At 38.6% G+C, this 11,046-nt stretch overlaps 1 protein-coding gene across 1 annotated transcript in view; it reads right to left on the bottom strand.

The window, feature by feature from the left end:
• The window catches only part of PSMB2 (proteasome 20S subunit beta 2), a 404,353-nt gene that overhangs the window by 324,367 nt on the left and 68,940 nt on the right, over nt 1-11,046 (bottom strand). The window contains exon 2 of the mRNA XM_044059542.1: nt 5,811-5,933. Coding sequence (XP_043915477.1) covers nt 5,811-5,933 — 123 coding nt within the window. The remainder of the gene's footprint in view (nt 1-5,810; nt 5,934-11,046) is intronic.

Below are 11,046 nucleotides of genomic sequence, written 5' to 3'. Positions count from 1 at the left end.
TTGACTGAAAACTCACTTCACTGAAAATGAAATTACTAGGACCACTTCACTGAAAGCTCACTTCACTGAAAACTCACTTGACTGAAAACTCATTTCGTTGAAAGTTATAAATGGTCTTTTCTCCACTATAGTGCGATCCTGGAGTTAGTATATATAGTAAGGGGGTGTGTGAAGCCCCCCCACATATGTTGGTTATATATTTTCTTCTGGAAACAGTTATTCATTAGACTTGTGTCACTGTGTATAGGTTAAAATGTTTACACCCCACCCTTACTTTAAATACTAACTCCAGGTTCGCACTACAGTGGTGAAAAGGCCATTCCTAACTTTCAATTGACTTTCAGTAAAGTGAATTTTCAATCAAGCAAAGTACACCTATAGATATATATATATATATATACACACATATACACATATATATATATATATATATATATATATATATACACACATATATATATATATATATATATATACATACACACACACACACACACACACACACACACACACACACACACACACACACACACACACACACACACACACACACACACACACAAAAGGTGGCCTAGTAACAGACCTAGGGAATTACTTACCCATAAGCCTGATCAGCCTCATCTGCAAGACTATGGGACATATCATCGACCTCATAAAGACATAGGTGACCTCCAAACTCTGGATCCTACCCAATATGACTTTGTGAAGGGCAGATCCTGCCAGTCAAATCTGGTGGATTTCTTTGAAAGTGTGACCAAGGCCACTGATGAGGAAAAATCTGTGCACACAGCATACCTCGACTTGGCAAAAGCTTTCAATGCAATCCAACATTGAGGCATTACCGATAAACTTGGCAAACTGAATCTAACCCCCTCTGTTGTAAGATGGGTTGCCAACTAGCTCACAAACCGGATGCACACTTATCACACAGTGGGTGGCGCAACATCAACCAGCAGACCTGTTACCAGCAGGCTGCCGCAGGGGTTAGTGCTGGGCCCCCTACTGTCTGGTATACACTTCTCAGACGTTCAGGTCAAAACTAAAGGATTGTGGCTAACCAAGTCTGCAGACTGCAAACTAGGTATAATCATCAAATCCCTAAATGTCAGTACACTCCAGGATGGTCTCATACAAGCCAACAACTGGTGTATTAGTCACGGTCTCAAACTGAATGCAAAGAAATGCATCATCATCATCCCCTTCAGCAAAATGTCCCTTCATACTATCAAATTAGTAACAATACCGTTAAGTACCCATGAAGTGGTAAGGGACCTGGGATCACAGGCTGACCAGGACCTTAACTTCAACCACCACGTGTCTACCAATGTAAGGAAACCTTTTCATGTAGCTCACTTGATTAGTAAAGGCATCACCTCAAGAGCAAAATAAGTTAAAACCACCCCTATACTCAGACCTTATCTGGCCCATAATGGAGTATAACGCCCCATTCGGTATGTACTGTACTAAGCACCTACAGCAATTAGACCCCAGACAAACAAACACCTCGGATAGACTAAAACCCCTGTCACTATACTATGTATCATAGACTTCTTAGGGGAGACTTATGCCTGTCCTACAGAGCAACCACAGACCCAAACCTAAATGAACTTGCTGCATATCCGTAAATCAAATGGGTCTAGGGCTACCCATTCCAGGGACTTAAATATGGTCTGCGACTTAAATAGGATGTGCTGGATGGACAGATTTATCTCCCGGCTACTGCCACATCTCTGGAACAGGCAACAAATACATGTGAAACAAAGCACCTCTGACACTGTTCAAGAGGAACCTGGATGAGTGGAAGGGGATCTGTAAATTCTCACCAGGGACAGCACCCACAACCCTACTGGATATGGGCAGTCATCACTAAATGCAGTTTTGGGTATTTATTAGTACCTCTACAGTATTACATTGGGTTGAAATGGCTAGGCTTAAAATAACCTCCAGGTTGATATCATAGGCTCATAAGAGATTACTAGGCTCTTTATATTACAAAATTATACCTAATTTATGACATGGTGAAAACTCTTTCCTAGATTTTTTTATAAGTTTATCCATCTTACAGAGAAGACATTACCACAGTGTATGATCAAATACATGTCCACTGAAAGAATTTCACAATCCTATCCTAAAGTTTTACATAGTACAAAAGATGTTACCAAACACTGTTCATTACTCCCAAGCTCAGTCTGGTCACTTTTCACTGTATATGCAGTCTAAACCAACAAGCAGTCCTTTTTCAGAGAGCTTCAAGCACTTTTAGAGCTCTCATTTCTGTGACTTATATTCTTATAACCGTGCTTTTCTACCTCTTACCTCTACTATCTCACATTACATTGATCTTGCTGCATTTTAAGTTCACTGTTGCGATATTCTTTCACCCCCCTCCATGTCTCCTCTGAAGCCTTCACTCATGTGTCCCCCACACAAAATCACTGTAGTAGCTGGCAAGTGCAAGCATTTCAAGCTCGCTCGTGACATTCTTTCACTCTCCCCCCATATCCTCCAATGCCTTCACTCATGTGTCCTCCACAGAGTCACTGTAGTAGCTGCCGATCATGAGGGCAGAGCCCATTCTGAAGTACAGCTTTTGGTTAATCCAAGGAGGAGGAAAAAAATAAAATGAAAATATGATCATCTTATCTTTACTACATCTCTCAACCACTGTCTAGTTACCTACTTCAATCTGGCCCTTCCTTCAGCAAACAGTTCTATTTCCTTAGTACCTTGCTAACAATATATTACTTTTCCTCCTGCCACCTGAATTCGCTCTCATTTCTCTTAGGACTTTGTTGTTTTGGAAGAGGGGAATATATCCTATCCTTGCTTAATACGTCATGTAACTGCTGCGCCTCTGCTGCCAACTTGTTGCTTCTCATATTCTTCTCGTACTGTGGGCTTCATATGACTTACTGGCTTCCTCAGTACTGTCACTGCTTCCTCCAAATTTATAAATATTTTCACTGTAACTTGTAAGATCCTCATTGCTACTGGATATACATCCTTCATTTTAATCCCTTCTATTTGCACATATTTAATCACTGGAGCAAATGCACTCCTTTTTTCCCCTTGTTTGATCAGAAATCTCCTGCTCCACTAAACATCCTTTAAATCGCCAATCATCAGTTTCTTCCTGGTTTAACCTTAAGTTCCACATTTTCTTCCAGGACAGCCTGTATTACCACCGAGTACTTATTCAGGACTTGGTCAGTTTCTTCCAGCTTCTTTTCATGGACAGTTAAGTTTTCTTTTCAAGTCTGCTTCATTTCCCTCAGCTTTACCCATCTCACATTTAGGGAAACTGCCAAATCTTCGAATTCTTCAATTACCACACTCTCCCCTAACTATTTTTTCTTTGCTTCAACTTTCAAATTTCTTGTGGATTCTCTCCCTGTTTCAAATGTGTGCAATACTATTTTTTTATGGAGTTCTAGTTTATTTTCATCCTTAATTGTAGGCTGGGGACACAGCAATCCTCAAATTCATCCAAGGAGTGACATACCAGAAGTTGAAAATTCTGCATTTTTGAGCAGCCCCCCCCCCAGTAATCTACAGATTAGCCATAAACTATAAACACTGCACAGATCAGCCTCAGTTGCCATAAGGGATTCACGCTAACTTGTGGAAACAAATTCCAGTAAATGACATTGATAAAACAAAAATGATGGAAGTCACTGTCAGCAAACTAACTACATTCCCCACTCAAACTAAAATACACCAACTTCACAGCTGCACACCAATGTACACCTGTCTGGCTCTTGCTATATGTGTATGCATTCAATCCACAGTACTCCTGTACAGTAGTGCATCCATTCACAGTTACAGTATGTGCGTGCAGAGAAGAGAGGTGGGATCAGTGCATCAAAATGCAGGTTATAAAGTTCTATACACGACACCAATGACAGTAATTAGAGGGATGCTTCAATAAAAGAAAAGAAGAAAAATTTTAAAAGCTGCAAAACAGAGACCCCTAAGCCAGTATTTCCAATTTTTTTTTTTTTTTTTTTTTAATACAAATTCAATTTTTTCTGTGACAAAAGTACCGCCCTAGACATGGAGTTTAAACTGATGCTGAACCATACCATCCTAATTAACAGGTGCCACTGAAGAGAACTTTTGACAGAAATACTGCAGCATGTAGAATGCAAAGCCCATTTCAGGACAGGCTTTTTGGAGAAAGAGTCACCAAGTGAAATAATGTACAGCACTCGTCAGTGAGACGGCCATAGTAAACCTTACAAAATTACTGCAATATTCAATCTACATATACACAGTAAAATTCCTGACTACAGGCTGCACAAACATAATGTCAAACTACAGATTTGGTAGGAGTATAGTATGTGCAATGTTAAGTATTCTTGCCATGGTAAGGTACCGTATGTGCCATCAGAGAATAGCAAATTGTCAGAAAACCTTAAAATAACTATATGAACAGAGTACAGCACTTCCTGCAGAGTACAGCACTGAACTGCTTCTAGGGCAAATAGAGTCACCAGCACAATGAAAGATCGATTTTACCATAGGAAAGCCATAGTTTTTTGCAGTTTGTGAATCAAATCACTAAAAACGGTACACAAAAGGTTTACCACATTTACTAATATAGAAGCTAATAGCTTAAATGATTTAACAAAGAAAAGGGGTTTTATTTTAGACCCTGTAGTTTCTGTAACAGAGTTTTGAAGGGATTTACTTCAGCAACTTTTACTGTTGCTGTTAAAATTCTCTGTAGATGCAACAATGCTGGGTTTAGTGAGAGACACCTAAACAGATCAAATACCTCAAATGTCCGTCTGTAGGGGAAACTGCTTACTACATGGGCACTTCTGACTAAAGCCATGACCAGGAGGGGGAAAAAAATGAAAGACACATCTAACCTCTTCACAGTCTTTAATGGAATGCAGTCACCGTGTAGCTCACCATACTCTATAAGCTGTCTGCTACAATTCCCTGAATAGCCTACAGTAATTAATGTACACCTGGACTATAATATCCCCCTTCAAGCTTGCCATGTCTCTCCCAGTTAGTCCACCTTAACAGCTTTTCCAAATGAATCAATCATCTGCTCAATCATCATAAAACAATGTTAGAACCTACTCTTCCCAAAAATGTGTCCAACCAGAGGGTCACTCCAAATTTAAGTATCTATAGAGTTCTCTGCATTCTGCAAAAGCCCTCTGCTGCAACTTCTCTGGTATTGTATACTACATTTCCAAGAACGTCCCAGTTCCTTCAACCGCCTTAATGAAGTACTACCTAACTACTTGTAGAAGTCCAGAGATATACAAATATTTAAGACAAACATTTAAGCACATATGCAACAATCCTTAAAATTTGGTACACCAAATCCAGTGTGATGCTCATTCATTCAAAAGTCTACACAAGGTTTGAAGACTCATTTCCAGCTGTGATTTGGAGAAAAGGTAGTACAATATCTTGAAAACAGTACAGTCAACACAGCAGCAACAAACTAAAAGAAGTGTAATGTACATAGGCAGCACATGGTGCATAGTGATTACTTTATACACCACTGTACAGCACTGTGCCAAGAATAGAGTAATGGACAATCCAAGTCATTTCTCTAAGCATGCACAAGCCAAAAAGACTCAGCATTACAATGTGAATGCATAATACACTCACAAAATGCAGTAATGAAAATGCAGAGGTGTCAAACACTGGAATTACAGTATGTTATAAGTGACAGCTGCAGTGGCAAGGGGCAGCTATCAGGGGAACTTACCTAAAGGAGAAAAAAGCAACCAAACACAACACTTTAGAAAGCCTTTTCTACAGTATTTCTTTTAAATACATACCATTTCTCATTTTGTAGAGCTGTACATTCTTCTGAATGTATTCTGCAAACTGAACAGTGTCACCAGCCTCTCCAACACACAGTAGCAAGATCTTCTCACTCAGTTTAAACATTTTGTCATAATCTATTAGGGGGAAAAAAAGTACATTTTAACAGTGCATGAGAAATACAGCACACTAAGAGCACTCTATTAGGTTAAGCCTCTGCAAACATAAATTGCTTCAGTCTATAATGTGATTCATTAAGACTACTCTCTGTGGTACAAAAATACACTCCAGTTACATTAATAATGAAGCTTAAGTGATAAAATAAATATTCTAAATACTTCTTGAACATGCAACTGCGGTAACTATAAAACAGCTACCATATCAGAGGGTAATGCAATCACCTGAAGTACTAAAGCAGCAATTCTAATTATACTAATGACTTTGCTAACTACCTGCTTTTACAGCTGATAGAACAGCTAAGCCTTATTTTGTAAAATTACTTCCCAGCATCTTCCCTGATCTGCTTACTCATATTTACTAGTAACGGCAACGATTTGTATTATAGCTGTACTGCACCCCTCCATGAAGATCCACGTTAGCCTCAAGAAAGTACCAATGTACAAGAACTTACCATATTAGTGGGTGTCCAACTTTTCACTGCTGCAGTATTCCTAACTAAAGGGATAGACTACTGAGGATAGTTGTATTTCTGGCCAACATACTAAAACCTTATGTCTGACGTATGGCACCTGGCAGGTCCTGTAACACATGATCAGGATGATCAGGATGTAAAGTACATAAGTGACATACGAGTACCTAATCCTCAGAACTGAATTGCTCCAGGAGAAACAAAGCAACCCAAGAGGAATAGAAAAGAAAGAACATGTGCATCCAGAAAAGGAAGAAGGACCCTGTGACACCCCAGCACTGGCCCAGTAATCAAGGAGCCTCAATCCCCACCACTGGTAACAGTGGGGGACATGCACAATGGGAGGATAACAAGTACAAACACAGTAAAGTGCAATTTCCCTTAAGAGCACAGAGATCACAGTCAGTCTTGGGCTGTTTTTTCCATCTTTCGCCAAATCCCCAAAAAGTGTTCCCACTGGCACAGCTATAGGGTTGAAATTTTAGTGTCAAAGCCAAAACCTCCAGCACCCTCTCTGTCCAACCAGTGCTTCGTGTCCCTGCCCAAGTAGCTGACACATACGTTTGATTTGTATAGATACACACACCTGGGAAAGGCTGGCACAGTTTTGCTACTTATGTACCCTTCTGCTACTTATCAGCTACTGTAAGGCTCTTAACAAAGGGTGTCCGATCCTACTGTGTAATGTTACTCAATCCAAACGTTAGTCTGACCAAGAGTATGGCTATTTAGGAGAGGCATGTGCAGTGTCACTAAATAGATATGCAAGTACTGTAAGAGCTTAAACATGTCTCACAAATATCAGCCACGAAGATAGGTTTAAATAAATAATAAAAGAAGACAATACTCAGTAAATCAAACAGTTACTTCAGAGTTCAAAATCACAGGAAATAATTTAAAACAACATTGCAGGACAGTCTCAAATAAATATCAAAAACATCCAAGACAATCTTTATTATATTCACAACTATATCTCAAAGTTATTATGCCCTAAAAAAACAGCAAGTTAAGTGCAGATGCGATGATGAGTGGAGGTTTCCAGGTTAAAGACAAAATACAAAATACCCAGTCTCTCTCTGAGAGTTCTTAAATTAATTATCAAATATTACTGCTGGGTTAGCTTGGATGACATCACTTTTGTCACCTGACTTTAGTTCCCAAGCGAAACCCCACCCAAGCTTGTCAGAAACTAACAGAATATAACTTGTGTGCAAAAAATACATCTCAGATGTTTGAGGACCCTGGAAGTCATTAAACAATAAAACACTTCTGCATCTCAAAAGCCTAGTGATTACTTCTCTTCCAAGACGATACAAAAACTTCTAGCTCTAGACATTGTGTCTGCTGCTGAACTGAAACAGAGAGATACATTGTTTTAAGATTGCACTATAAACATTAATTTCAACTTATTTTCTTGAAGTTTTGCAAGTTAACCCTCTATGTTCTAGTTTCTACTGTTAAAACATACACATTTACACAATTACAATAGTTTACAGACATTTCTATTCTAAGCCAGCAGGGCATGCTGTGGTTACATTTTAGCTCAGTACTTTACACACACTTCTGTATGAATCATATCAATATTCACAAATGACAGAATTATTTACAAAATTTCAGATAGATTCTACCAGCCCAGCTCCTTCTCTCACACTTCTATACAAGTCATATTAACATTCACAAATGGCATAGAATTATTTACAAAATTCTAGATAGCTGGGCTGGCAGTGTGACAGACCCCATGGCCAGACAGTAAGAAAATATAAAAGAAGAGAGAGAAGGAGGGAAATACGGAATACTGCAACAGTGAAAAGTAGGACATTTACTGTTATGATAATTCCTTACACAACTGTACTATGTCTTTCCTCATTGCTGTTGCAGTATTCCCTACTAAAGATGGGGTACAAAAGCTACTAAAAAGGATGGGAGGAGGAAACAGAAGGGCCCTCCAAAAAAGCATTAATGATGGCCTTGGCAAAACTAGCTGTGGCACTTGAAACTTCATCTAACCTGTAGTTATGGTTTAGTAAAAGTATTCAGCGTACAACAAGCACCAGAAAAGGCAACTATACTACCGAATGAGCACAAACAAAAGACGAAAGCTGCTTAAAAAAGAAACTGTCAAATCCAAGAGACAACTTGCATTGAAATGCCCAAGCCAAATTTCTTTGCATGAAAGAAAACAAAACACTGCTCAGATTTCCTAACATCTTTAGTCTCATCCAAATAATATCAGAGCTGTCCATATAATATCAGAGCGGTCCATACATATCTAAAGTACATAAAATCATCTCAATATTCTGATGTGGAAGGAAGATGGATGAATGGATTCAAAGAAAAGTCACTGACCACCTTGGGCATAAAGGAGGATTTGTGCAAAAATGAACTCAGCTGATGTGAAAAAAACAAAAAAGGGAAATAGCCACAGGGACCTTGAGTTCAGAAATGGTTGAGAAAAAAAAATAAACAGGTGCAGGATACGGACCGATACAATAAAACTACAAAATATAAAATAAAAAGTACCGAGCCTAAAAGCCTAAAAGTAACCACTCTAATACAAAACTAGACAAAAACATACAAGGTAAGCCCTTTTGTGATATCACATCACTTCTTCAGACAAACTTAGACTTACCAGCACTTAAAATAAAATTAACTGACCAATCAGCTAACGCAATGAATTAGTAACAGAACATCACCTACTTAAAACAGCAGCAATAGTAATAGAAATCTAAACTAACAAAACATTTAGTGCTTCAATGGACTTGCTTTAAGAAAAGGTTTCAATGTAAATACACCATTTAAACATGGAGGTTTTTCTGCATTGAATAACAAAACCCAGGTTTGTTCAGCTGCTTCAGTACAATTTGGTAAATCTCCACCCCTCAAACCTGCATCTAAAACCTGAAGTATAAAACATTTAAAAACGTGCAGAATCATGATGCATGACATGCAAAGCTAAAGCATTATTTTTCTTCTGGTTTCTAATGTCTCTCTAATGCTCAAGGATCCATTTGTTTTCCTTGTGTAAAAAAAATGGCACAACTGGTAGAAGGCAAAATAGCCAATATTGTCGGTCTTGCAGTCTGCATAAAAATCTAAAATTAATTATAAAACCTGAGCCGGTATGTGTACAGGAAGAATTACTATAAATGTATTTACAAGCTTAATAGATCTGCAAGGACATGCTACCTTTATGGAATATGGTATTCCTCCTTGTGGGTTTCCTGTATATACTAGTAGAGAGATGGTCCAAATCAAATTTTCTAAGCTGTACATCGAAAACATCCAATGCTCGAAAGAAATATTTACACGTTTGTGTATTTCGGCTTTTCCCGGTTAGGGGTCGCCACAGCGGAACTCCGGTCCGCTAATGATTGGCAGTAGATTCTATGTACCGACTTGCCAGGCCTGACGCACAACCTTCAACAAAGGTACGCCCATTCACGCATGTCTCCACACAGAAGACACTCTAGCTGAGAATCGAATGGCACAACGTCTTGCTGTGAGACGACAACGCTACCGCAGCACCACCACTACTTTTATTTATACGTAAACCTTAAAAATTGGTAGTACTATGCATAAAATCAACAAAATCTTTAAGCTGATCTATATTACCTTGACACAGCAAAAACATGTCATCTACAAAACGAACATATCAGATTAAATGCTTGAGATACTTATTGCGGTATTTTCCCATTGTACTAATGCTAGGTTGGCGTAGCTATTGGCAAAAGCAGTGCCCATAGCCATGCCAACCTTCTGCAAAAAGAATTCCTGCTCAAAAGTACAAACATTATTTTCTAAGACAATGTCTAATAGTGAGCATTTAAGTTTAACTTTGTCATCTGTAAAACAATTTCTTTCAGTTAAAAAAGCTCTGATGCCTTCAACACCCCAGTCATTCAGAATTACAGTACACAACCATTCAATATAAAGTGTAACAAACACAAAATCATTGGCCACGCCCAGCACTTTAGCATGAAGTCTCTCTCAAAAAAAGATTTTGTATCCTTCAAAACACTATCATATTGATCTAGTAGGGGATGTAAAGTATTTTCTATATAAATAGATAGCGGCTCTGTACACCACTCTTTGCCTGATACTATAGGCCACACTGGTGGAAGCTCCCGATTCTTGTGGATTTCAGGCAGGCCATAAATAGTTGGGATGAATGGGTGTTCAATATCATCTACAAGACCAGTCATAAGAAGGTCACAAACTAAAAAAGAAACCTTCTCCATTATACAGTTAACAGTAAATTCTAGAAATACATTGATAAGTATTCACATCATATAGGAGTGTTCTTATTTGCTCCACATATAACTCCCAATCAAGAACTACAATGCCTTCTCCCTTGTCAGCAGGTCTAATTTCCAAAGAATACATATTTAATTCATTTAATGCTACCTGATCATCGGGAGACATATTGCAAAAAACACCCCTGGTACCTTGATGAAATAAATCTCTAAATTGCTCTTCACATAAATTAATAAATGCTTGTATCATTGGATGCGGTAACTGTATAAATGAGCTGGGTTTTCAGTCATTTCGCGAGGTTTCTGCTATTGCAGGCACCAATGAGGCACCATTCATCTCCGGAAAAA

The sequence above is a fragment of the Protopterus annectens genome, chromosome 1.part2 (assembly GCF_019279795.1).
Source record: "Protopterus annectens isolate FY-2018-M chromosome 1.part2, PAN1.0, whole genome shotgun sequence".
Taxonomy (NCBI): domain Eukaryota; kingdom Metazoa; phylum Chordata; order Ceratodontiformes; family Protopteridae; genus Protopterus; species Protopterus annectens.
The sequence above is the reverse complement of the archived record's forward strand: the minus strand, read 5'-3'. Positions and strand labels throughout refer to the sequence as shown.